This window comes from Histoplasma capsulatum (assembly GCF_000150115.1).
Source record: "Histoplasma capsulatum G186AR genomic scaffold supercont2.5, whole genome shotgun sequence".
Taxonomy (NCBI): domain Eukaryota; kingdom Fungi; phylum Ascomycota; class Eurotiomycetes; order Onygenales; family Ajellomycetaceae; genus Histoplasma; species Histoplasma capsulatum.
In genome coordinates, this window is record NW_025544805.1 from 1887254 (window position 1) to 1914344 (window position 27091).

A 27091-nucleotide genomic window follows, 5' to 3' on the forward strand; every position below is an offset into this window, starting at 1 on the left:
AACCTGCACGAAAGCTCTGGATGCCTGGTTGTTGTCGTCCAGCAAACAAGCTGGCGCACAGGTTGGTGTCTGGACACTCAACATTCTTCCCGCATCCCTCCCCAATCCGATATCTGTAGACGCCCAGGATACTATTTCACGACAAATTTCTCACGCGTTGTGAGAAATCTCCATTTTGATCTATCCAGCATGCCGCACACGATCCCGCCGATTGCGTCCGGCCGGCGTTCAAAAAAGAAAAACACACGGCCAGGGATATTTGTCCCTGGCCACTTGAATCCGCCGAAACCAAGATCCCGCCTCACCCGTCTCCTTCATTCAAATCAACGGCTTCGAGGGGTGTAGAAGAACAATCCTTTCAATATCTGTCCAGTCTTGATCGATTGAGCTGACATCTCTCACTCTTGTTCATGTGTGGGAGGCTCGCTGGTACGAGTATTTGAATAATCAACCGCCTTTCGCTTCAGCACCTTGATTGATGTGATGGCAGGAAAGTGTGTTATCAAAAAATAGCTACATTTGAAGTGGTGATGAATTTTATCATTCTTTCTTTCAGAAAAGAGCTATTTGATAAGAATATTTTTATCTTAGGAGATTTACGCTTTTGCTCTGTCATAGTTAACTTTTGACCATCTATAACTCTTAGATTATACTGGTTACAGAATCCAGTAAATTTTATCCTTCTTCTTTTCTTTAAACTATTCTAGATTACCGCTGGCATTTAAAAATAGCAAAAATAGCCTAATCAACTTATTTTACGAATAATTAGTTCCTATATCTCCATTTATAATAATTTTCAAGAGCTATTTTACTTTTGCCTTTCTTTCCAATTAACAAACTTCGCTAAATCTTCAGGTCACTAGTTAAATTCAAGGTTGTTTGTTTTAGAGTTATCTGTAAGGCAAAGCTGAACCAACTCGACCCACTCTAACTCTCTGCTGCGGTTCTTGGAGTCCGTACCCTATATATAGTAGTCAAGATCCCCAGGGTATGCTAAGGAAGGCGATTGTGAGGACTGAATTATATTTACTTCCATTTTAAACCAGCGATTAGAATTTAAAGACTTCCTTTGAATGACGAAGCTAACTTAGGGGTGATATGTAGAATTACGGAGCAGTTGAAATGAATGGTTGTTTTGCATGAAGCGCCATTAACCACTTAGTTGACGATCTGGCCTGGCTGTGTGGTATCCTGCAGGGTTCTCCTGCTAACAGTGTCAAGTCCGTGGGGATATAAAGATAACTCCCCCGAAATAAGTCGCCGATATTGGCCTTGAGTGGAGAAATGAACGAGCCCTTGTTGAAAAATGTTTTTTCTTGCCAAGAAACGGCTATAAGACGTCAACAATCCCTCGGTACGAGGCATTATGACGGGTAAGTTAGTCGGACACGTTAGCTTTGTTGATTGAGCATGTTGCCGCTGGTAAAGAAAGATAGGGCTTTGTTTGGCTATAGACCTCTCGAACAGCTGTCAGAGAAGTCGATGTGATTTAAGAATTGAGGCCAGGGAGCATTCCTAGTAGTCAAGTAATCTGTAGTTAGTTAACCAGTCAGTTGCTAGTAAGAAGTAAGAAGGTTATATCATCAAGCTTGATTTAGTCTGTTGCATCCATCGCTGTCAAGTCGGGGTTTTAAAATGGCCGCATTTAACTCCGTGTCTTTTTTTATCGAGGCCTGAGACTTTCAATGTGACGTCGAAGTCTCAATGGCAAAGTACGGCGATCAAAACAAGGAAAGATAAAACATGCGCGCAATTCTGTTAGTTATTTGTCTTTTTGGACAGCGAGGACTACCTTGCGGACTATTTCCTCAACCAAAGCCATCAGTTTCCGGGGAACAGAGGCCAGCCTAGAACTATACGAGCACCTGGTGACCAGCAGAATCCTAGATCCTAGCATCTGCCTCTCATCAGAAAAGAGTGTAAAGAAACTGAATGAAGAAGACTTTCTCAGAATTTTCCGGAGAGAATTCAAGGAAACTCTCCCTGATAAAGTGGCCCCCAAATGCTTGGAGAAACCTGGTCAAACAACAAAGCAGATAGCAAATGGCCAACATGCAAGAAACGAGGAGACATGAGATTGTTCTAGAGTCATACCGCTGGAGCAGCTCCCTGAAATACTGCAACAGAAGTAAAAGACCGATATACTAAAGAGGGCAGAGTGATGCAGTAGGGTGTTTGATTCCCCTACTCGCATATCTGGAAGGCTAAAACAAAAACGACAACGCGCTGGACTACCTTGCGGACCAATATAGATGGACTGGACTGGGAAAATTTTTGCCACTGGAATGCAGCCACCCAGTCATCCAGGAGGAGTTGAAGCTCAGGGAACTTTGTGAAATGAGAAATGGTCCACTGTAACAAACTCGTTAAACATTTCTTCAACATAGCACCACTCCCAGATGCTGATAACGTTGTTCAAGGATACTAAATACAAATCACCAACATCTGACGAACCAGATTCGCGACATCCGCAAGCACGAAGGAACAAGAAAGACATAAAAATGGAACTTTCTCGCCACAGTCATTTCTAGCGATATTTCTTACCCTTACTCGGTTCATTCCCCCTTTTCACCAGCGTAATATGCCCAATATCCATCTGCAGCTCAGAATCACCTACCAAACCCGGTAGTTTCCACAGTGCCTGGCACTCCTGGAACTCCGAAGCGCACGCAAAATCGGGCTCGTCTTTGATCTCTTGCGCAAAATCCGCTCCGAATCGGAACATACTATACCCATCCAACGTATCAGACCATCGGCAACGAAAGCCATACACGCAGCCAAATATCACAGAGCCTACGGTCCAGATGGCGAACAAGACCCCCACATAGATGGGCGGGATGACACCAGGACCCATAACGGTGCTGGCTCGCGAGCTGGTTGTATTGGGTAATATATACGCAGATTCAAAGGAGTAGCCGCTGTCGTACATTAATTCCAGGGCGTCCCAGGCATGCGCGAGCATGATTGACCGGTAAAGGGTCTCTGCCTGGATGTAACTTGGGAAGTATAACCCGTGGGTGAGACTTAGGGTTGTAGGCGAGTTTGTGGATGTCAGGATCTCGGTAAATTTGCCAGCAATTGCGTCGCCGATTTGGCCAAATGCCCATTGATCCCCGCTCTCGTGGCTGTCAACCCACTGGGGGGCACTCTCTGTGAATGAGCGGAATGAGCCTTGCCAGTCGACATCAGCATATCCAAGCTTAGAGTCGCGAATACAACGAACACCTATGGGAGGGGCAATGTGGGTTAAAGCCGTAGCTTGGTACACTGGATCTGAAGAGACCGTTCCATTTTCGTCGGGCTGGTTGCCGTAGAAGGTTTGGTTGAAGTAGAAGGTACCGTTTTCTGCCTGAAAGTATGGACCGTTAACATCGGCCATGGGAAAATCAATCGTCTTGCTGAAATTGAGTTGTTCTCCCAAAAGGCTAAATCCCATATCTCTATGTGCCTGCCAGAGCGCGTATTCAAAAATGGCTGGCATAGGCTTAGGAGCAGCCCAGCTGGCGTGCCCGTACACTCCTGAAAGGTTGAAGCCGATCTGAGCATGAGCTACCAGGTTCGCATTATGATTAGCAGCAACAAGTATCCTGTCGCTCAAAATGGAAGAATTGAGATTTAGCGTTACCAGAGAACTACTTTCATTAAAGTTGGCAGGTGGCCTTTGGCTAAGGATTTTGAATTCAGAGAACGACTTGACAATGGAGCAGTTGCACCCTATGAGTAAACCCCACACTGTCCCATTTATTGGTACGTTTGCCTGCGGTGCAAGGAAAAACTCTGGGTTGCTTTCAGATACATTTGAAGGCAAGATATTCGGCACTTCTCGGAGGTACGGGAAGGACTCCCGTTGAACATGAGGTGCGATATAGGCTATACCTAATCCCGGAAGTTTAGGAGGAAAGCCAGTTCTCCAGAACAAGTTTTCGTTTGCTTCTTGACTTCTGCGATGGAAATCATCTAACTTGTGTCCAATGGCCAGGGGAGGATCACGCAATTTGACATAACCACGAACAGGTTCCATGGTCAAACCCGACAGTGGTAGAGCTACAAAGGGAACCAAGCTAAGGGCCGCCAGCGTGTACCACAGCCGCCCTGCAGCAATCCTCCTCCGTTGCAAGAACGCGCTGCAGCATTTGAACCAACCCCCTGGTCCATTCCAGGAGCTGTCGCAATGCATCAACAAAGTCATGGTATTTTCAACCTGCCAGGTGCGATCGTGGAGCATGCTAGCTTCGATACCAAGTAGGCCATACTTTGAAAAGTTCAGGCCAAATACGCCGACAAGGAACCAGGAGTAGTATATCCAAAGCTCATTGGAGAAGCCAAATTTGAGTGTATGTCCTTCTCTCGTCTGGATCAATTTCCAGATAAAAGCGAAGTAGGCCAGGACTATTATTGGGCCAAAAATCACTGCCACAGCTCGAAGGGGGAACCTGCGTAACTTATAGCTCTTGCGTTTGTCATGGCTGATTGCCTTGGCTGTGTTTGTCGTGACGGAGTCACCGTTTGTGACATTCAGTGGCCTAGTGCAGAGGTTAATGAACAAGTTATCTTGAAACCTGCTGACTCCCGCCGCACATTCCCAGGGCTCACGATATTTCTCTTTTCTCCTTTCTCCCAGGAAAAGCACTTACTCGAGCTCTGGTTCTGGTAGATGATCGTGACGAGGTGTTGTGGTCATGTTTCATAGATTACTGAGGTTGAATGGGGTTGAATCGGTCCCCAGGAGCACACAATGGTCATCAGGAAATGGCCCTCCTCCAGCCCTGGAGGTGTTGCTTTGGAAGACATTGCTCAGGAGATTTAATCCTTTTCCTGCACAGATTTTTTGTCGCTCGCAACGTTGCAAGTCAAATCTTTAAATAGTTGCATCCCATTCCTGCAACAATTGAAGATTGCCAGTTTACCAATCACAGAGCCGCTGGCGGGCTATATTGCCTAATATGGCGAAGTCCAGCTCCACTCGGGGTATCAGCATCAAAACGGCTCAGGGCTATTTTCGATCCAAACCAGGCTGCTATTCTTCTTTGGTATGATGAGAGGAGAAGGAGATGGGGCCAAAGATGTCTTGGGCTTCTCAAGATTCCAAAAATAGAGTCAGTTCGTTCTCGCGCCAACTTCGCCAAGCACACTGACATCGGGCGTATTTGTTGCATGGAGAGCGCAATTTCATGCAGGCATGGCTTGAGTAGCTGCAGGACAGGCGCAGACACTCGAATACGAGTGGCCAGACTAAGCACGGAGGCCAATCAAATGAATCTGCTTGGATGCAGGAGAACTCCTCCGAGAGGATTGGCGGGGATGATGTATATTGAAATCATTTTATCTGAATTGAATCAGAAGGATGATAATGACTGGAAAGGATATCGAAGTCCTGTACACTATTTGGATCGTGAACTCATCTCCAATTTTGAAGGGGATTTGAATTCTCGACCTTAATAATTACATTCACAATATTTCGGATGCAGAAGGACAACAAGGGTATGTTTTCTGAAGCCTGCTCGAGGAACGTATGATTGCAAATGTTTCCATGTCAAATCCACTCAAAAAATTCATGATGGTTGTTACTAATATCTCTATAACTTTGTTTAGCCCGTGAACGTAACAGATGCCAGCACAGTAAAAGAAATTCAAACAAGACGCATACAAAAAGAACAGAATGAAAAAAAAAAAAAAAAAATGAAAATGAAAATGAAATTAGACCACTCCGGAGCGAGAAAAGGCAAATATGGATATAACCAGAGGGGGAATTAAAAAGATAAACAAATGCTGAATCTTTTATGCATCTAACTATGTTACAATTCATCCTTAAGATGGGCGCGGGTGGGCTTGCCGCTGTCTTTATCAAGATTCACGCCGTTCTTCTTGCGCCATTTTTCGAATAGCGCGAAGAAGTCCTTTTCCATCCCTTTCTCCATTTGGTCTGGGAGGACGACAGTGTATTCGACGTAGAGATTACCATACTCTTCGCCGTGGTCATGAGCATTCATATGACCATCGTGCCAGATGGGCATGCCTTCACCTTTTATAGTTTCGACGGAGAGGGGTTGAACTACCTCACCCCGTTTCCGACGCAACTGGACGACATGGCCGTCCAGGTGTGTGATGTTGCGCGTCCAGTCTCCCATCCATGCTTCTCGGAGACTGAGAACTTCTCTCCAAAACAAGTCGTTATCCTTCCGTCGGAAGAACGTACCATCAGTTCGGTCGTTCTCGGCTTCGGAAATCGCTGGTTCCCTCTCCTCAAGATTAATAACCAGATCGCCGGCTATCCAGTCGGGGCTTTCGTCTGCCTCGTTTTCAAACGTTATCTTGGTTCCTTTGGGCATCCCCCTCTCTATCGTCACTGATATTGGGACGGCTTTCTTCACAACGCGCTGACCATGGCATACGGGACAGGGACGCCGTATTGTCTTCCCTTGTCCGCCACACTTATCGCAATGCATTTGAACCTGCTGGAAAATCCCCGGGGCCAGCATATGCTTTTTAATCACCGCTCCCCTACCTCCACACTGATGGCAAGTCTCGACCTCCCCATCAGCAGACCCAGTCCCCTCGCAAGCTTCGCAGATCTGTTGTTTTTCCACTTCAAAAGTCGCCTCTCTGCCGTTATAGAAATCCCTGAGAGGCACTGAGAGGCGAACTTCCATAGCAGGCCCATGGCGTTGGCCGGGGGAATGGCCAAAATGTCCACCTCCTCCGAAGAAGCGCGAGAAAATATCGAATGGGTCATGTGTTCGTCCTCCGCCTTGCTTATGCTGCTCTAGCCCTTCATGTCCATACTGGTCGTAAATTTTCCTTGTCGAGGGAGTGGATAGGACATCGTATGCCTCGGCAATATCGACAAATTTCTGATGCGCCGAATCGTTTCCGCTAGAAGGGGAGAGCAAAATGTGCGAAATTAGCAAATGGTCATGAACGGGAGTTCTGAGCGGAGAATTTAGGGAAAAAGGGGAACAAGCGCATACGGATTTTTGTCAGGATGGAACTTTTTACTTAGCGTCCGATAAGCTTTTTTTATGTCACGATCAGACGCGGACCTGTCCAGTCCCAAAATTCTGTAGTAGTCCTCCGCGCACAGCACGACGGGGAGGAGCACGAGTACGGAAAACCCCAGAAGAAAGGGGAACGCGAGCATGGCTGAACCAGCCTGGTGTCTCCAAGCCGCGAATTTTTATCTCCCCCAATGTCTCAATGAGGTGTACCGTGTATAGGAACCCGGTTTGTGCTACCGTGGCAATTCTAGGATTTGGTCAACGATCGGAGGTATAAATCCGCCCATTCGAATGGCCCATGTAAAGAAACATAAATGAGAAGGGTATCCACGAGTGACAAAATAGTGCCGAAACTAAAAGGGCAGCGTATAGTGTTTATTCTAACATTGAGAACCCCACGTTAAGAAAAACATTAGGAGCTGGAGGAGTGAAGGAGTGTGTAAGTAAATTAGATGACATCTGGCAGCTTTCAGGTGATTCTGTCCTGTGATAGGCTACAATAAATTGGTTTGTCGCAAAACTGGCAAATAAGCCGGATTATCAAAATTCCGCGAAATACTACACTTGGTCACGTGTACACGTCCCTTTTAGGTAATTTGCCCCTTAAGAGTCCACAACAATGACAACCTGGTATTCTCGGAGAGGTTCCAGTGGTTAGCCCTGTAATTCTTGTTTACGGTATTTGCCCGTTGGCTTGGTAAACCGAACGGTTGATTAATTCTCTTGCGGGTTGGCAGAGTTCGCGTCCACTCATCGTCAAATACCGCTGGCGCAAGCGTCGACTGAACCATGTCCACAGGGTTCGGGAGTAGTACGGCACAAATGATAAGCTTGATCTACTTAGTTTGCACTTTATGTATCTACAACATCCCATATACCATAGTAGAGCCAGAGCACTGAGCTTGTTGCAGGCAGCATGGACACAGTTACAGTATGCCTTTGATGATCTGCGCGCAGCTAATTGTTCCTTGTGTGGGCAATCTACTGACTTGGATAGAGAATGTCAAGAAGAGAAGAGCATCCAATGCATGTAAAGTATTAATCGTCAAATGGGAAGCATGCGCGATCCTACTTCCTCCTCATTTCCTTCGTCTCCTTAATTATGTAACGTGGGCTATGGTCATCCTCTTTGGAAACACCTTCATACATTGGTATTAGAAAGCATATCAGCTTTCCCCCCTCTTTTATTCTCCTTAGAGCTTGTCAAATGGTAAATGGCGTTAGACCATTAAAAAAAAGAAAGAAGGAAAGAAAGAAACAGGATGAAGGGCTGCGCCAAAAACTTACTTTGGCGTTTGACTCCCGCTTCGCGCGATGAGATGTACCACAAGCTTGAGCGCTTAAAACACCCTCCACCGCGTGTAGTGACTTCGCGGGAACAGTGTCCGTGTGCCTGGAGCAATTAGTGAGAGGTCCAGAATCTCAGAAGTTGTTTGCATCAGAACAGAGAAGATTTCTCCTAGCCCATTTACGTCATGGCTTGGGCCGAATGGCAAAGTTATCTTAGAGGTACATATTTTCCAAGTTTTGAACACCGATGATAACGAAGGATGTTGATTTTGGGATGGGTGTGTGTTTGGCGTTATAGGTAGGTGGGTAGATAGAGGCATTATAGTTTCGAATTGGTACTATTCAGTAGGCTTTGGTTATAAGATTGATCATTCTGTTATTATTTTAAGCGATATTGGCTAGAAAGGACACGGCGTGTCTATATGCTGGTGTCGTTGGTGTCGTTGGTGTGACATTTACCAGGGATATGCGATTGATTACTCGCTAGAGAATGTCATGCTTGCATCGCCGCCTACTACCGCGTTGACGGGTAAATGAACATGAAACCGTGGATAGGAAAATGTGTCACATGTCCATTAGATTTCTTTTCGCAACGAAACTCAGGAAGACCGCCCCAGAGACGGGTGTAAAAGTAGGAGCCGTAAGCAAGAAGATCATCGATCATTAGAGGATGGAGCGGGTACCAAACATGAATGTGTAGACGTCAAATTAAACATACAAAGAGGGGAAAGATGGGAGAAGCAAGGGCTGCAGGGTGTTGGGCCATAGTACAACCCGGGAGAAAAAAGCGTATCAAACAAAGGAACTCCATCTCCGAGATGAACGAGATACAACGTCAAATATATCATTCCTCCACGTCATCTGAACGCCACCACTCTGGTCTCCATTTTGGACCGCCTCTCCAACCCTCCTCCCTTCAACATTCCATATCTTCATCACGCTCGCAGGCGTATACACATCCTTGAAAACCCCTTCGCATCGGGCATCAAATCCGACCCGGGTATAAACATCCGGGTCCATTTTCGGAGTCACGCGTGTTAAAATAGCTCGGACAAAGGTAGCCAGACTCTGTGGATTCGCAATCCTTGTAGCACGTAGGCGCTCGCGCGCAAAAACAAGTTCTCGATTCAGGACATGTACCACGGTAACAATCTGCTCGGCGATCTTCTTCTCTAGAACGCGGCGGACCATGTGTTTGAGGAAAGGCTTGAGGATCCACCACATGAACGACCGTGGGCCTTTGTGCACCGTGTAGTCGAGCTTGTGGATATGGACACGAACAGCTAGCAGGGAAACCAATTTTTCGATACGACCAGGTCCAATCTCGATGTCAAGGGAGATATCTATCCCCCGTTCATCAAGGGAGAAGCTGGCAATACCTTCATCGCTGAAGGAAGATATATACAGAGGTGAGTGGACGCGGATCCAATATCCAAACTCGCTTGCACTCATACTCAGGCCGTTCATTGTTATAGTAACGACGTTTTTTATGGTCGTGTTGGCTGCCTTGGAATGCGCTTTTCGGACCTCCAGCTCATTACGGGTCGTTACGAGAAGTCTCCATGGAAAGAAGGAGGAAGAGCGGAAAGTGCGGCCTGGTTCCACCACAACATTCTCAAGTAGCAAGTCTAGTTCTGGTACAGAGACTTCGAATCTCGGAATTGGTATATGTTGGATCGAACGGATCAATGTCGGGAGGAAAACGTTGAGAGCGTCTTCAGAGACTGCGTGAGCTTTTCCGTTGAAGGCTCGGGATAAATCACCCGTAAGTTTCTTTGCGGCGCCTATCAGCTTGGCTACAGCTTTATCTCCAGGGACTGAAGAAAGCGCACGGCTCAATTGCTGTAAAAATACATCCACATCCTGACGAAGAGTAGAATCCGAGCCAATACCGCGGCTTTTCTGCTTCAAGAGTTCAACCATTTCATCCGCTGAGTCGAAAAAGCCAGGGTCCGTCAAGAGATCCTGGAGAGAATTTCCGATGTCTTTCAGCAGTGATTCAAATTCTGTGTCTTTCTTAGAGTGCTTGACCACCACACGTAATTTCTGTTCAACAAGCTGCCATTCTTGGCGGTCACCAAAGGATCCGATTAAGTTCCATAGGGTTAGAACTGCCTGCTTAAGCTCTGAGCTTGCTTCAGCCTCTTCCTTAGCAACATTGACCGTTTCCCCTACAGCACGAGAGTAAATAATTCCATACTGCTTAATCAATTGAGTGATGGTCGATACAGAGGTGGTATAGTCGTCTCGCTGGCGTAGGTTCTGAACAGTTCTCTTCAGTCTATCGAGTAATGGGTTTTTGTAGTGCCCAAACACGTTATCCTCCGTGCTTTGAGCTGCAGCTTTACCCGTTTGACCCACTACATCCAGTGTGCTTCCGGAAACTTGCTGCAGGTCGTGGCCTAAATTCTCTGTTGATGGGCCTCCATTGCCTTCTGAGCCGCTTGGTCCTAGGTTAGCTCTCTCTTCACCTGAAGGTTCCACTTCTTCCGCAACTCCGGCAGCTGCGGAAGACAGTGCGGACGCGGTATCGGCAAACACCATCCGCCCAATTGTAACCAAATCGTCGACTAACCGCCGGAAGTCGGAATTTGTTAGCAAGAGGCTGGTAACAGTACGAATGCTTTCGCGAGCTAGAATTGAGGTATCAGAAGAATTTGCCTAAAGGTTGTAGTAGTAGAAAAAAAACCCCTGAGAAGTATCATTAAATACCGGCAGCAGTATCCGCCTGAGCCTTTGCAAGTGTGCCCCTGGAAGCAAGACTTGCGGTATCAATCTCCACATTCAACTTGGACAGCTGCCATATGGCAGTTTGTAGCTGATCTTCGCCGTTCTTCTCCTGTAGAAGATCTATGAGCAGACGAATGCAAAGCTTGAGATCCGTAATCAATTCTCGACTAGTGTTTCCAACAGCAAGAGGTTCCGGGTTGAGAAGACTTGATACGAGGATGGCGCGTAGGTTGGAGACGATTTGGTATGTGGACGGCATGTAGCCACTACAAATGGCCTTGAGCATCTGGTAAGTGCGCAGTTTCTCATGCAGCTGATGCTGTAGGGCTGTATCTTCATCGTAATCATGATGTTGGGGGAGAAGTGGTTGTGTTTCACCACTGGTAGCTCTTCGCGGTTTGCAGCAGGATGACCACATAGCCACTGGTGTGAATAAAACTTCCAAAAGATTGAATATTTAGCTGGTAAGGAAGAAATCCTCAACCCAAACAACTGCTCTGGTGGCCCGCCTCTCAGCATAAAAGAATGGGCATGAAGAGGAGGAATGCTATGATGGATGAAGTGGAAGTGTCAGCAACAGGATTCTTGAAACGTGACGATGAGCTCACCACAGCCTTGGCACGCTGGCATGGTGCAAGTGCCAAGAACTTCCAGAACATGGACTGTGTGGATTCCATTGACAAACTGAGTGAGAACAGTCTTTTGCTGATGGTGAGTGAGCTTCAAAATCTAAAGGAGTCTATAAATAATAGCATCGGCTATGGCATTGTCTCGTAGAATTACGTCAAATACCACTCACTATATGTTGCAAGAACTCCCGCCGCTTCCGTCATTCTGCAGAGCATTAGTTAGTTGTGCTGATCCACATCGTACCAATCTAAGCTCACCATTTGGCTCTTGTTAGCAGCGCCCTGTATTCAATTCATGCCAAGCGAGCCGCTGAGGTCCCATGGGTTGAAGGACTTAAGCGCCAGCTGCTCCTCCAGGTACGAAAAAAAAAATTTTTTTTTAAGGCCCCTATTGTAGGAGGGCCTTAATCAGTGCAAGTGAGCAGCATTGCACTCCGTAGGGGAGCTATAATAATGCTTTGCAGTCGATAAAGAGGTTGGTCAGGCTGACAGCTCACACATTAAAACAGAGTTAGCAATTGGCTGAGAGCGTGGAAAGTGGAGAGTAGGTCGGTGCTCTCTTGCTAGAAGTCTATCAATATCCATACATATGTGCTCAGGAAGGTGCTTTATGAGCAGGCCAATGATGATATCATCACTTTATGACGGTCGGACTCATTGCATCAGTGCTCCCCCGGCTTCAATGAAGAAGGATACCCAGCGTATACTAGCAATATCTCAACCCCATCATGGATGCAGCTCACCGTAGGAATCGATTTAGCCAATCAACCATGCGTCACAACGGGCATGATTGTGCCTGCTGGAGGAGGACATTGAAGAATGGATTGTACCATATTGGCAGGGCTTTAAGCCCATAATTTCATGCCGTGAAATGTCACAATAGTGTTATAAAGCCAGCTCATGTAAATCAGTTTTTCCGCCTCATTTGATGGTGCACTTCTGGCATGGCGCTATCGAGGGTTTGGCTGTTATACTGTGTAAGTGACATTTGAGTAGACCCTGAGCATAACAGCATTCTCAGCAAGGGAAAAAACCATTGATCAAGAATTCAATTGAACTTACTGGTTCAGTCAGGTACAATACATGCAACTTTCACGCAATATCGCAGGCCCCAGATTTTTTTCCTACTCGAAAAAATCTCAGACATCTAGGGAGTGTTTCCCCTCCTACCATCTACTTGCTGTAATTTGTCTCAGCAGCAGGTATCCGACGGTGCTGGGTGGTTAATCAATGTCTTGGGCTGCATAAACTGTTGGGAAATGGGCGGCGTGGAGGCTCGACCTAAATATGCAGCTAAAAAAGCGCTGGTTAGAATTTAGCCCCGTCATTTTGTCTGGCCGAGTTCCCAGCCTTGTGGCATCGGACATGTCGAAGGAATTCGCTGGTGCTCTGAAATGGTTTGAAATCCTCAAATTTTTCCTTCTTGACATCGTATAATTTCTACTGGTGCTGGCTGCACATGCAGTGGTTTCTAATTTTTGTTCGAAATATGATATAATCCTGGTTGACAAACTAGTTAACTACAGAATGGATCTGTTAAACGGAGAATGCCTTTCTTGAACCGTGAGGACATGAAACTGGAACGAGGAGAGCCTTGTATTTTTCATACGGAGTCCGTAAACTCTAATACCGTATTTTTAGGCAAACCCAGGAGGCTGATGTTGGTCAGGACTGCTGACGAGAGGTTTCAATATCAACATCATCTTCTAATTCTCTTTTCTCTTCCTTGTCCTTCTTTTCAAAGAATAATCGCCGTCTTCCCCGTTTGCACTTTTGTATCGAAGAAAAAGAAAAAACACGAAAAAAGTCAATTCGCATGCCCTCGTGCCGCGTTGTCCGATCGGGGAGAATGAAAATCTGGGGATGAGCTTGGCTAGATGTTATTTTTGTCACCCATGCATGCCCTTCGTCCCAGGAGCTATTGAGCTTTCCCGCCCGTTCAGTGCTCCCTGGACGACGGCCTACCCGAGCTTGCTAGACAAGCCCTAGTGATAGGACTTGGCAGGGTGCAAGCCAGCGACAAGCTCCACAACCAGCCCCAAGTGGTTTGATGAGTACTACCGATGTCGCTGGGGGAACGTTAGCCCCGTTTTGCGGCGGAAAAAGGAGAGAAGTGATGTTTGAGAATCTCTCTTACACCAATTACAGTCTAGAGCAGCCTTGCTTTGACACTAGAATATCGGGTGATACCGCGATCCTACAGCCAAATCCCCGCCTCGGAAAAAGAAAAGAAGCAAAAGAAGTAGGGAAGAAGAAAAAGAAAAAGAAAACAAGAAGGCAGGGAGCTGTACGGAGTATTTGCTCCTGGAACTTGAAAGGGCAGGTTCCATGTGGGATGGATGTATCAGAATCAGGGGAGGCTTCCTGGTTGTTGTGACCTGACAAGCTCATTGGCAGAGCCCACTGGGTTTCCAGCAGCGACTTATAGGACATGCGACTGCTGAGAAGGATGGTGGTTGCAGGGATCTAACTCGAACCCATCAAGGCTGTTGTTTTCGTTCTGCGAATTCATCTTAGCAGCAAGCGCAACAATAGCAACAATAAGGGGAACTCTGCGTAAGCGCATGTGCTGCCCCGAGTTTGAGAGAATCCTGGAATTTCGAATCCCAGCCTGGCTCCCGTTAGTTGAATGTATGGATGAGCTTTCCTAACCCAGGATTTTGTCACTAAAATCCCCAGCTCTCCCGAAGCTGCCAGTTAGTTTATCGAGCTAGAGTAGCAAACCGAGAGGACAGGGATTATTATTAAAAAAAAAAATAAAAAGCTCAGGGGCATAACCAAACTCAATTCTTTCTGTTGGGAAAACCAGACACGAGGTATATATATCCTGTATTTGAAGAGCGTAAATATTCAAAACATGCTCTAGAACGTCAGAACAGATTCATGACATACTACAATAAGAGAGCAAACCAATGTGCTCTCCATCACGGAGTCACCCTGGTGCGTTAGAAAAAGAACGCGGAAGCGAATGTTAGACTTCTCGCATCAGCCATTGACCTGTTCTTTCACCGTTTCGTAGTTCTGATCTACTGCTACTGCGTAGTTTTCCCAGGCGCCCCAACCCGACATCGCCCGAGTCCGGCTTGCCCTGAGCGTGTTCCAGCGCAATCGATCCCCAGAACTGCTGGGCTAGTGTCCGCGGTAGAGAAGCAAATGGACATGGTGATGGGTTCTTCGGGACGTTGTGGTGGCGCTATGTGGTCGTCAGCGGAAATTTACCTAGGTGTATGTCTGCCCTGTTCTGCTCTGTATACCTTCGCCTGTGCCAATTCACCCCATCGCTGCTCAGTACTAGTAATCAAAAATAATTAAATGTCTTGGGTGGTGGCAGCGACACGAAACCGACCTTTGCCCCAGACAGCCAGATGTTGTCTGGCCACATAAATAAGCTCTCTGGTTACAACTTCGGCGGCGCTCTCCTCTCCCCTCCAAAATCATCTATCTCTGTGCTTCTTCTAAAGAACTTGACTCAATCTCTACTGCTTCCATCCCATTCCTCCTGCTGGCCCATCATCATGAGTCACAGCGTACCCCGTTTCCAGCAGCGCAGCTGTGTGCATTCCTCCGCGCTGGTCAATGTTCCTGCGTAAGCTTCTATCTTGTTCACCCCACTGATGATTTCGCCTGTATGGGCTCAAAGACCGACTTTCTATGGCATCTTGGTTTCGCGGATGGCTTTTATCTTCCCATAAAACAAATCTTCTTTTGCTAACCTGGGATACAAAACTAGAGACGGCTCCTATGACACCGCAAACCCTGGCTACATCCGCAAATACCTTCGATCGTACGGTCTGACGCCTCCGCGCGTGGAAAGCTATGAGACACAAAAGACAAGATGTATGGATGTGTTGCGCTGCCTCTGCTGCTTGCTGGGGTATTTAGGGGATATATTTTGTTGTGTTGGATTGGGGCCCTTTTGCTGACTGGTTCAATCAGGCTTGAGGCAGCTTGCTGTGAAAGCAACCGCCATCGACAAGTTCCTCTACCTCAGCACTCTACGCCGGAATAACGTCCATCTTTTCTACCGTTTGGTTGTAGACCATTTAAAGGTGGGAGGGAAATAATGCTGCCGATAGATTTACCGGTGTTCGCGCAGTTCTTGGGGCTAATCCCTCCTCTAGGAACTCACCCCGCTGATATACACGCCCGTTGTGGGTGAAGCTTGTCAGAGATGGTCCGAAATATACCAACAGCCTGAAGGTGGGAAATAAAATTTTGTCTATAGCTTTATTTAACTTGTTTTCCCCCCTTTTCCTTTGTTTACCCTACGGTTATGACTCACTAGGTTGTTTAGGAATGTATATCAGTTACGAGGATAGAGGCAATATTGCAGCTGTCATCCAAAATTGGCCCCAGCCACATGTCGATATTACCGTTATCACGGATGGCTCTAGAATCCTTGGCTTGGGAGACCTTGGCATCAACGGAATGGGTATTCCCATTGGAAAGCTTGCCCTATACACCGCCTGCGCTGGTATCAGGCCGGAAGCCACTCTGCCTCTAACCCTAGATCTGGGAACGAGCAATAAGGCGTTGAGAGAAGATCCTCTTTATCTAGGTAGTCGTCGAAACAAGGTGAGCCCAGAGCAAGAATTGGAATTTATGGACGAACTGATGACCGCTCTGACCGAGAAATGGCCTGGGTAAGTTAAAATTTCTCGGTTCTTTTTGCAAAATCCATTTACCGGTAGGCACTCTCTTTTACTTTGTCTTGCTAATAAGATACTCAGCGTTGTCATTCAATTTGAAGATTTCAAGAACCCATTCCCAGCTCTTGAACGGTACCGCCATAGATTTACCTGCTTCAATGACGACATCCAGGGAACCGGTGCGGTTATCCTTGCTGGAGTCATAAATGCCGTAAAACAATCTGGCATTCCGGCTAAGGAGCACAAAGCCGTCTTCCTTGGAGCAGGAAGTGCTGGTGTTGGTGTCGCCAAGCAAATTGTCGATTTCTTCGTTCGCGAAGGAATGACGGAAGACGAGGCCAAGGCCTGTTTCTACCTCGTTGACACTAAGGGTCTCGTGACGGCGGATCGAGGGGATCAACTTGCCTCGCATAAGGTTTACTTTGCACGAACTGATAATCAGGGCCTACAGTTAAAGACATTGAGTGAGGTTGTTGATCACGTCAAGCCCACCATGCTCATGGGCCTGTCGACCCTGGGAGGTGTATTTACCCCAGAGATCCTCAGAAGTATGGCCTCCTTCAGCAAGCGACCCATAATCTTCCCCCTCTCGAACCCGTCCGCGAACTCGGAATGCGACTTCGAATCTGCCATCATACACACCGATGGCCAGGCATTATTCGCCTCCGGCTCTCCCTTCCAGCCATTTTCCTATAAGAACTCCGCTGGACAGATAAAGACTTACTACCCAGGTCAGGGCAACAACATGTACGTCTTCCCCGGTATCGGTCTGGGGACCATCCTTAGCAAGGCCGTCGAAGTCACCGACAGCATGATCTACGCATCCGGCGAAGCTCTCTCCAAAACCCTTACCTCAGAGGAACTCGAACACGGCCTCCTCTACCCAGACCTCACCCGGATCAGAGATGTGAGCGTCATCGTAGCACGCGGAGTCATCCGCGCAGCGCAGGAGGCAAAGGTCGATCGGGAAACGGGCATTCGCGATCTGAGCAATGCAGACATGGATGCCTGGATCCGGTCGAAGATGTACGCGCCACATTCCGAGGTTGCGTCGTTGGAGCGCGAGGTGGGTATCCTGCTCTCGTCGATTGGCCGGCCGAGCTATAATAATAATAATGGCTGGGAGATGGTGTCAGATGAAGATGCGAATGATAAGGGGGCTAAGTTGTGAAACACAAATATAATTTCCTCTCCACCAACCACCAGGCGTCACCCTCCCTGCCTCCCGCCCCGCTCCCTCCGCCCCACCTCTTTTATTCCTTTGACCGACATGCTTTTGTTTTCGACCTGTTTGAGTCGTTTAGCGCTTTCCGTTTCCTGACCCCCTTTCCCTTTTGTTCTGTGATTTATTTATTATTTTTTTTCACATGCTGCATATCAATTAGCACGTGGTTGCAATTTTGTGCCATTCCATTTTCATGTGCTTCCCCCTTTTTGATTGCCTTCTCTTTTTATTCCCTGTTTTTTGGTATCGTGAGCTCATTTTGTCTTTTCTTTCGCGTTGGAATACATGGTGCGAAAACAGATTGGGCATATGCGTTGGGAAATGTTTTTTTTCTATTATCCCCACTGTTTTTATACACTGGTAAAGGGGGTTTTTTCCCCCTCCACTTGGTATTTGATCCTACGAAAAGCCCTATCTTAGATAGGGATGAATAGATGGATATACTCATACAGCAAGCAATATACAGGGGAAGGGTAAAGGGGGTGGAGGAGGATGGATTCCATGAAGTGAAATGATAATAAACATTGAATGGAGAGCTGGTTTTATTTACTTGTTTGTTTGTTTGTTTGTTTGTTTGTTTCCGTTTTGTCCTTTCTTTACTTTTCTGTTCTTTTCTTTGCTAGATTAAGGACACCTCTTATTCTCTTTGTGTTCAAACGTGGTTTGAATAATGAAAGATAAATTCAACAGCTATACGGTACGGGGATTCAAGTTGAAATTGAAGCTCAAGTTGCTCTTGTTAGCACCACCACCACCACCACCACCACCACCACATGCCAAAACCCCATTGCCCGAACCGAGAACACAGACATTATCCATGGATGCAACGAGAGAGTTACCTAGACTGGCACTAGTATAGCATCAGGCTTCCCATAGCTTCTTCCCCCTGCCTCCTCCGATGTTCGCAGCGGTTATCTATCGTATCTCCTTAGCATGATTTATTCTCCGAGCATGTGAATTTGCACAGGCCTGGCTGAATGAGCTTGTTAGCTTCTTAGCCCACTCGCTAGTTGCTTGGAGCTTGTACTGCGTAATGTATCCCGCCATGGGGAGATTCGGAAGAACATGGGCGTATCCTGCAGCATTGATGCAAGCCCAACAAGACTAGGTAACAGCTCCCCCCCCCCGGCGCAACGGCTGTGTGTCTTAGCTTGTCTGTCCCCGCAAGCTGGGGCTACCCAAGTATTTTTTTGAGTTCATCCGATCTTCCCATGGGTTTGGCTTGGCATGCAGCATCGCTCAGCTTGGGTGGAGTTGAAGTTTTTGCATGTATTTTTCGTCCTGTGGTTTGATTTATTCTCTACAGTGGATCATCACATGCATCACATGTTGCAGCGACCACCACCATGTTCTTGACCCCTGGAGATCTTGAAACTACACTTCTGTAATCTTGTAATTGCGGTAAAAAAGGTAAATTAAAAAATAAGAATAATATAAACTCGTCCCCCGCGACAGGCTGGTACTTGTGGGAAAAGGGGAGAGATACGTATTATTAGTAGGGTTTGCCGGGGGAAAAGAAGCGGAAAGGGGGAACCTCCAGAAAGAAGAGATAAAGCCAGTGAACGTCTGGAAAGCGTCAAGGATCAGTTATATATATATATATATATATATACATGCTTGACTTGATCAGGAAACGTGCACAGCTTCTGGATCCTTCTCATGTGCACGTGCCGAAATTGGCAATGTACCCGTCAACCACACATGGAAGAAGCTCCTCAGACTAGTAGCGCCTGCCTAACGGAAACCCTTAATGATTACCAGTTAACGCAACCTTAGAGACCCAAGATAGGAGTGGAAAGAGAAGAGCATATTTAAAGCTCGAGGAATCGCTGGAACCTGGAAAGCTTATGGATATAATTCTATAAGACCCACAAAATCTAGTCGACATCCATTGCTTTTTTTCCTCATTACTCCTCCGGGAATCAGATCCTAGGAAAAACGAAAAGAGAACAAATTGCATGCCTGAAAAACTGGCCGCTGGAGCCGTAATATGTGAATCGCTCGCATAGCCCAACAACAGCGACAAAGAAGGCAGCACACAAGATATTATCGGGGCATTTTGGGCAACAGTGCCTTGCAGTTCCTCAGTTGACGCATCCGACACAAGCAAGTCCTCATTGGATTTTGATTCAGTTATCGGCCTGTCATCAGTTGAAGAAGGCATGGAATTGGTATGTACGAGGGCTGGTCGAGTTCATTCATACGTAACTCGGGGTTGAGGAGATGGGTAGCCAGTCCGCAGAAAGAAAAGGTAGTTCAGAATCCTCACGGTTCCTGCGCAGCTTGTCATCAGTGATCCAACGTAAGCAACAGAATAGATTTGCCTATCCCCGTAACAGGATTCGGGAGAGGAAAAATGTAATATACAATTGAGCAACGCAGACGAGCCATTGACATACCAAGCTAGTGCCACAGTGTTAAAAATTTATGATCATTATTCCAAGTATATGCTAGTTCTGAATGGTGGCTTCTTGGACTCAAGAGTTCAACTAATGATTTTGAATGATAGCTGTATGCACCGATCCAACAATTGCCCTCGGGACTGCCCCCGTTAAATAGGCTTAACTTAACAGAATCGGCCACACATAGGGACTTAATTTGTTGGCATTGAGACACGTTAGAGCGAGAGATATTCTTTTTAAATATGCTTTCCCATAATCAATCCGACCCCATGCAGTATGGCAGTATGATAGGCGGGTGGAGAGACATATTAAGGGGAGACGGGAGACGGTACACGATTTGGCTGGTCCTAATCTTTCTCACTTGAGAAGTAGGCCGAGTAAATTATCTGCCTATATGAATGTAGGCACATTTTAGGATATATGCGGTGCTCTAGTAAGAATAGCCGTAAAAGTAATTCATTTATATATGTTAACGGTTGGAGTTGGTCAAGGGCGGTCTCCGCATTTGTCAAGGGTCATGATCCTGCTCCTGACTGGTGCGTACCCAAATCGAAGTTAACAGGGTCTCCGTTCCCCATGAACTGATTGCCAACTACCGGTCTTGCAACTTGCCCTCGGCCCGGGAAGAATGCTTGGTTAATCACCCCGCAAGCTGCACACGAAAACTCAACCTTCACATCTGCCGAGACTTTGGGACGACGCTGGACGCTGCGCGGCTGGCTACGAACTTGTGGGGTATGTTGCCTATTATTACAAAGGCCTGAGCCCTGGTCTTCCTGTGGCGCGCCAGAATTAAGTGCAGTAGGGACATGATGGGATCGAGCGAGAGCGTCTGGGCTTGGTTGTGGCATGCTAGGTTGAGGAATAATGTGGCTGCTTTCTGGAACGTCGAAGTCATCATCATCATCGTCATCAGTCCCTATATCCATCGGCAACAAGGGTTGGTTTTGTGACCACTCGCTAGCATGTTCGTCGTGTTGTTGTTGATGTTGCTGTTGCTGTTGTTGCTGTTGTTGTGGAAAGGAGCTACTAGTGGCTTCAATGGGGATCTGACCAGTCACTGGCCGTGTCTGACTGGGATTAGGGGGACGACCTCGGCGTTTACCCTTGAGCATATCTAGTTTCCGTAAAGCCCGATGTGCTTGTCTAGGAGCCACTTCGATGCCGTAATATCTTCTGATAGCTGCCACGGCCTCATCTGCTGTGACTTTGGTATTCGTATCAAAAAACTTGGGGATCTCTTTCTTCAGAAAGGCCATACGGGAGGCTTGGGCTCGCTGAATCGGAACCGCAGGAGCATCAAGGGTAGCGCGACAGGTATGAGTATCGGTGACAGAGGTTACATATGTGTAGTTCTGATTTGAACGGCATATGGCGCGAAAGGTACAATCGGTGGATGACCGGCAACCCAGGGCGACACTTTCTCTATTGCTTCTGATAACACAGAGATCCCAACGCTGTCTTATTGATGCCGCACGTACAAATGATTTAAAGGAATCCAGCGACTCGAATAATTGCCTCTTTTGAAGCCCAGTATACATCCCGTCCATTTTGGACGAGGAGGAACAGTCAATTTCTATGCAGGAAGGTCAGATCTCGCATGAAGATAGGAATCTACATACATTAATTAGTTCAATCCTTTGGAGAAGAGGGCTTACATACCTAGGGAGACGCTAAAAGAGGCGTTAGAAAGGGTGCTTTTAGGAATACTAGAATTCGCATCTGCGAGAGTTTCAAGTGATTCAATGGCTCGGATGCCACAAGAAGGGACGTAAAGCAGAAAGAAGGGTAGTAAATATTCATGCAGAATTGATTATTTGCGTTGTTTCAAACACTCTATGTGTGATCTAAGGGGGCTTGAACCTTGAAGAACTTCGCATTGACCAGGCGATATCGACGTCAATGAAGGTTCGAGTCAGGTTGTTGGACAAGACTTGCCTAGCCTGTCTCGGAAATCAGCGGATTGCTTAGCTCATCCTGCAGTCTTAGCGTTGATTAGTTATAACCATCCCCTTGCAATGAACACTGCTGCTACCATTCCAGGACCAAAAGCCTCAGCAGCCGCCCGACTATCCTCCCTTCTGTTTAGGAACTACTTAATTTGCTCTTACGGGGTATTATGGAAGCTTATACTTTGCTCGATCAAGCCCACGAAGGTGCGTGTTCCTGCTGCTATGCTTCTCTGCAACAACTTCCTTTGCTAATTGTCAACAATTTTATGGTCTAGATGCGCTTCATAAGACGCGGCTTCTGAACGTCGAAGAAAAGCCATTTAAACGAATTACGAAACGCCTTCTCACTCCCAACTCGCTGGTAGCCGCGCCATCTACATTGTTTCCAACTCCGCCACCCGAAAGCACTGATGAAGAAGCCGCGGCAGCACAGGCCGACGCTCACAAGCAGAAGCAACTTGAGGAATGGCGCCAGTTTCGCGAAGATATAACACTCGACTTTGCTGCTTTTGAGAGTAGCATTGCCAGAATTCAATTCCTACTTGCAAGCAATGAGAAAGAACGGAAACGTTATGCAGCCGAGAAGTTGAGAATTCAGTCAACAGCGCAAGCTGTGAGGGACAATACGGCTGAGTTGAGGATACAACTGGAAGAAGCACAGAAGACCCTTGCGTTACGTAAAACATACGATGACCTAGCGGATAAGATTACTTCGAATCGATTGCTACGACCCAGGGAGGACCAAGAGGCTAACCTTCAAAAGCTACATGCGGAAATCGCCCAGTTGGAGCAGGAAAGCAGAGAATATGCGCAAACGTGGGGTGAACGCAGAGAGCAATTTGGTAGAATTATGGAGGAAGGAATGAATCTTCGGCGATTAATTAGGGATGAGAAAGAGGAAGTTGAGAGGAGAGAAGGCATGGAGGAAGGCGAGGAGGGCGATGAGGGAGATGCCGGTTCGAAAGGGAGAGGAAGTGCCGTTGGGACTCCGAAGCCAGATCAAGATAGTGTAACCCCTTCGCACGTTGGGAATGAAGACTCGGGTCCTACCTCAGCACCATCCCAAATAGAGAAACACCGTCCTCATGTCACCGGTGGTGCGACTCCCCTGCGGCAAGCGATGAGTGCGGCGTCAACTGATGGGAAAGCCGCTACACAGGAGCCGGAAGATGAGACTATGATAGATGAAGGGGAAGTTACCGGAGATGAATCAGGGCCAGTAGGAACAGTAGACAGCGAGACAAGGCCTGATTCAAGAGCCACCGCAGAGCCCCAGGACGAGAAAGGTTCTGTTGAAGATAGGTTTGGAGACAAGATGGACACTAGCTAGAGCAGTAGCGACATGTGCCGGGATATTGCTACTCTACCCTACGTAGAACTCTGACTGAATAGGAGTTTGATTCCTAACCACAAATTATCGGTGATGAGATATGGTTTGCTCAGTAAACCCTCGCTCAAAAATAATCATTCACGCCTTAGGATTCACCCAGACCCTGATTTCCTTATAACCTGTAGCTATCGATACCCCCATGCTCCTAACAATGGCCCATATCTGCTTCGGGATATAAGTCACTAGGAAAAGTAGTGCAAAGCCAATATACCACAATACTTTCCCAGTTAAACCAAAGAGTGCGCCCATTGCTTTATAGGTTAACTCTCCGAAATCAAGCACTATATCATATACCTTAAGGGGGAATGAAATGAATACAACTCGCAGAACGTCGCAGAATCCATTCCAGATGTCACTGAGAGTAAGGGTGCGGAAGAAGGAGGCTATAGCGGTGAGTATGGTATGGACGAGTGAAGCGATCCTTTGAAAAAGGTTCGCTATCGTTGTCGCGATGGATGATAGTATAGACCATACCCACTTGGACACACTCTTGACAATTTTCGGCATCTCCACCGTGATGACTCTCCAAATATGTTTGGGCAAGGTACGGGTGCAAAATTTCCACAGATCCTTCGACACATCTGCGATGTCTTTGGGCATGCGTTTGGCCACTTTCCACAGCGATTGTAAGCACTTCTTGATTCTGGCTGGTGTCTGCTGGGCTTGATATTTTATCCATGGGAGCAACCCCGCTTTATTCACCCAACACCATTTGCAACCGCTCATCAGCGGCTCGACGATCCCTTTTTTAGGGATGGTCCAGAGGAAGAATTTCGGAATTTTGTAAACAAAAAAAGTGATGAACTCGAAAATGGACTTAAGGGCGTCTCTGGCTTTCGCCATGGACACTTCATGCGCAGTTCGCCATCGTTTCCATCCGCCACCTCGACGTGCGGGGAGATAATCGACGACATGCCTGTGCCCGTTCTTCGATGCCAAGCGAAGAGCAAGCTCTCCGTCTGGTGCGATCTTGGAGTCATCGCATTGATAGGTCTCGATGAACATCTTGACTAGTGGAAGATTCCCAAGCTCAGCAGCAAGCTGTAACGGAGTTCTCCTGATGGCAGCGCGTCCAACTGGTAATAAACGGAATCCCTGAATCCGAGTTAGAATAATCACTAAGTGTTATACTATAACCCAAAAGTGTTCTCCTTTAAGAAATTATGCAATTCTCCTTGCTGCGAATGATGTTTTAAACAAGAAAAGGGGATATTCCCACCGAAATCGCATACGCGTCAGGTTCCGCACCAAGATCAACCAATTCTTGAATCGTCCTTGTTCTTCCTGCCTTAACAGCAGCCAGCAACGGAGACATACCATCCGTGTCGATGACATTCGGGGAAACCAGGTTTTGTGATATAAGCCATGAAATGGTTTCGCTCTTCCCAGCAGAGATGGATCTAAAAAGAAGACGGGTGATAGCGAGTGCGATGAATGACAATTCATCCGTTGCAAGTTCGCCTCTGTAAATTTCAAATTGGGCGCGAGATGATACGATATCCGATAATCGTCGATGTTCATCCTGTAACAGGTCTTTGACAATGTGCGGATCAAGTTGAGATTCATCAGTGGATGACAAAAGCCCATTCAGAAATATCTGGATTCTATCTTGGCCATCTTCTCGCTCAGGGTGTTCTTGGTTTTCGTCATCTTCCGTGTACCGCGGAAGACCCTCCTCATTCTCCGTATATAGCGGAAGTTGCTCAACCGCAGGGGTGTAGATTGCACCTAGGTGTTTTACGAACGTACTCATGTTGAATTAAGAACAGCAGACTGCTACTTCATGTGGGTGCTGGAAGTCGGAAGCGAATGTAAGGCACAAAATACCGAGAAGAAACGTAAAACATCAGGATCAGAAGCATGGCAGTCCTCCTCCCTTTCAACAACTAGGCTGACGTGAATTCCTACTCCGCCATTGACGCCAAGTGAGCTGGTTAGTTGCACTTGTTTGTCCACTCGCTAGCAGGGCCACTTATTTGGTCTAGGAGTTTAGCCACATTAACCTAAAGTGAACTCTCCGAAAAATTATACTTAAAAATAGTTTTCTAGGCAGCGTGTTTTACCTTTGAAGACCGCTTAGACTCCGAGTGGACGATCAGTGATCGCATATGGTTTCACTATGAGATAGATAGAAAGGAAAGGTGACCAAAATTTATACCGCTATGAAATATTGTGCGGACACCCTCATAAGAAAAGTTGTAAGTTATCCATTGTCAATTGTGTATGTCATCCATGGAATCCAAGGTTGTGAAAGACCATAAAGACCATCATCATCTATGCCTTTCGGTTTCAGAGGAATTATTACTATTCGGTGGAGGTGTCATGTGGCCAATGCAAATAGCAGTCCATGGACTAATATCTGCACTCTGGTGGGCTGGTTAACTGCAACCCGCCAGAACGAATAGAGCAGATATTGGAAAGCTTTCAGATTTATATCAATGATGGAAATAGTAAATACAAACGGGGTAGCAGATCACGACACCTCCCTGATGGATGTCTTAGCCTGTGAAATAGCCTCCTTCGCTGCATTGATATCGGCCACGTTGCTTCCCATTCCTTTCTGTCCTTCTTCAACCTGGATATCAAGCAATGGTTAATATACCGGGGCAGAATCACAAATAGTGCATATTAAAGCATTTAAATATTTCGCGAAGCGAGAAGCAGGTCCAGAGATATTCGAGAGTCCGAGACAAACAATATAACAAGATGTAGGGGATTTTGATAGGAATAGAAACTTACGAGCAAATGGTCAACTTTAGCGATACTTTCTAATATTTTCTGTTTCATATTTGGAAGGACTTTTCTCGTCTCTTCCAGTGCTTGGCGCTGTTTATGCAAGTTAGAATGTCAACCTAACAAAGTAGAGGAATCAGCGCTGTAGTAGGCGACACCTCTTGTTTAAGCATATATTCCCGGTTGCCATCCACATCTTCACCAGGTTGCTCGGCCTCAAGACGTTTGATGCGATCCTCCTGCTGCTTTAGTTCGTGGTGATATGAGGCTTCCTCCTTTACTAGCCGCTGGACCGCTGCGGTTGCAATTGAGAGGGGGGACAGAGGAGGCATTTTTCTGATCGTACGTTGTTTCCTCTCGTCGCACTTGCGTAATCGCACTTCTTGACTGTCGATATCTGTACAGAGTCAGGGAGTTAGAGTATACAGACATTGGCTAGTCATCCTATGTGTGTGATTGAAAGAGCCTTGGTAAACTGTGATTGTATGACCTGGAAGACAACAGTGAAATGAATGAGAGGCAAAAAGGTAGGTCGAACACTTGAGCAAAACTCAATCGTTTCGTGCTACGGCCTTCAGGCTCAAACACAGCAACAAATGAAATGGCTCAGAAAGGAGAAGAACGACAAAAAGAAAATTCCACAAACATCGAAGCACGCAAAACTGCAATAATTCGTTTATGATATTGAAGCAAGGATGGTCATGGTTACAGAATGAAAATATCCTGAATAGTATTTGTGTAAAGTTTGGAGTAACAGAAAGCGCATAGTGCATTTTCACACGGGGTATTGGATTGCGGCAATTCTAATGGTTAAGGGTTTATATAGGTTAATGAAAATATACTTACTTAAATGTCTTCTTCTAGATTCGTGGCCGACGGTATAATGAGCCCGTGAGAATCAACAGAGTTGTGCAGCTGCTTCTGTCGTGTTTTGGTGTTTTTCTGATGAGGTCATCCAGGCACCGGTTGGTTTTGGCGGGGTTGGATAATCACGTAATCTTGACCATCGGCATATTGTAGGCAGACCAAATCGGGACATCGACGCCACGAACATACATACATTGTCCACGATTCCAGGCCATGATCTTCCACACGC

At 46.7% G+C, this 27091-nt stretch overlaps 9 protein-coding genes across 9 annotated transcripts; 3 read left to right on the forward strand and 6 right to left on the reverse strand.

The window, feature by feature from the left end:
• Nucleotides 1–2527: 2527 nt before the first annotated feature.
• On the reverse strand, nt 2528–4681 carry HCBG_04598 (uncharacterized protein; the record flags this gene model as incomplete). The annotated part of the gene is made up of 2 exons (XM_045431647.1): nt 2528–4523; nt 4635–4681. The coding sequence occupies 2 exons, from the start codon at nt 4679–4681 to the stop codon at nt 2528–2530; spliced, it is 2043 nt and encodes a 680-aa protein (XP_045288200.1).
• Nucleotides 4682–5388: 707 nt separating this feature from the next.
• Nucleotides 5389–7429, reverse strand: HCBG_04599 (uncharacterized protein; the record flags this gene model as incomplete). The annotated part of the gene is made up of 2 exons (XM_045431648.1): nt 5389–6873; nt 6969–7429. The coding sequence occupies 2 exons, from the start codon at nt 7136–7138 to the stop codon at nt 5796–5798; spliced, it is 1248 nt and encodes a 415-aa protein (XP_045288201.1).
• Nucleotides 7430–8639: 1210 nt separating this feature from the next.
• HCBG_04600 (uncharacterized protein) lies at nt 8640–11433 on the reverse strand (the record flags this gene model as incomplete). The annotated part of the gene is made up of 2 exons (XM_045431649.1): nt 8640–10855; nt 10998–11433. 2 exons carry the CDS (start codon nt 11431–11433, stop codon nt 9078–9080), a joined length of 2214 nt encoding a protein of 737 aa, XP_045288202.1.
• Nucleotides 11434–11567: 134 nt separating this feature from the next.
• HCBG_04601 (uncharacterized protein) lies at nt 11568–12460 on the forward strand (the record flags this gene model as incomplete). The annotated part of the gene is made up of 4 exons (XM_045431650.1): nt 11568–11703; nt 11920–12001; nt 12154–12188; nt 12405–12460. 4 exons carry the CDS (start codon nt 11568–11570, stop codon nt 12458–12460), a joined length of 309 nt encoding a protein of 102 aa, XP_045288203.1.
• A 2699-nt stretch (nt 12461–15159) lies between these two features.
• On the forward strand, nt 15160–17464 carry HCBG_04602 (NADP-dependent malic enzyme MaeA; the record flags this gene model as incomplete). Its single annotated transcript, XM_045431651.1, has 6 exons — nt 15160–15230; nt 15375–15481; nt 15581–15693; nt 15766–15844; nt 15930–16287; nt 16336–17464. The coding sequence occupies 6 exons, from the start codon at nt 15160–15162 to the stop codon at nt 17462–17464; spliced, it is 1857 nt and encodes a 618-aa protein (XP_045288204.1).
• Nucleotides 17465–20435: 2971 nt separating this feature from the next.
• HCBG_04603 (uncharacterized protein) lies at nt 20436–21784 on the reverse strand (the record flags this gene model as incomplete). The annotated part of the gene is made up of 2 exons (XM_045431652.1): nt 20436–21496; nt 21583–21784. One exon carries the CDS (start codon nt 21468–21470, stop codon nt 20436–20438), a length of 1035 nt encoding a protein of 344 aa, XP_045288205.1.
• Nucleotides 21785–22039: 255 nt separating this feature from the next.
• Nucleotides 22040–23202, forward strand: HCBG_04604 (uncharacterized protein; the record flags this gene model as incomplete). The annotated part of the gene is made up of 2 exons (XM_045431653.1): nt 22040–22076; nt 22148–23202. The coding sequence occupies 2 exons, from the start codon at nt 22040–22042 to the stop codon at nt 23200–23202; spliced, it is 1092 nt and encodes a 363-aa protein (XP_045288206.1).
• Nucleotides 23203–23340: 138 nt separating this feature from the next.
• On the reverse strand, nt 23341–25015 carry HCBG_04605 (uncharacterized protein; the record flags this gene model as incomplete). Its single annotated transcript, XM_045431654.1, has 2 exons — nt 23341–24357; nt 24482–25015. The coding sequence occupies 2 exons, from the start codon at nt 25013–25015 to the stop codon at nt 23341–23343; spliced, it is 1551 nt and encodes a 516-aa protein (XP_045288207.1).
• Nucleotides 25016–25735: 720 nt separating this feature from the next.
• HCBG_04606 (uncharacterized protein) lies at nt 25736–26858 on the reverse strand (the record flags this gene model as incomplete). The annotated part of the gene is made up of 3 exons (XM_045431655.1): nt 25736–25837; nt 26002–26088; nt 26154–26858. 3 exons carry the CDS (start codon nt 26325–26327, stop codon nt 25736–25738), a joined length of 363 nt encoding a protein of 120 aa, XP_045288208.1.
• Between the last annotated feature and the right edge of the window lie 233 nt (nt 26859–27091).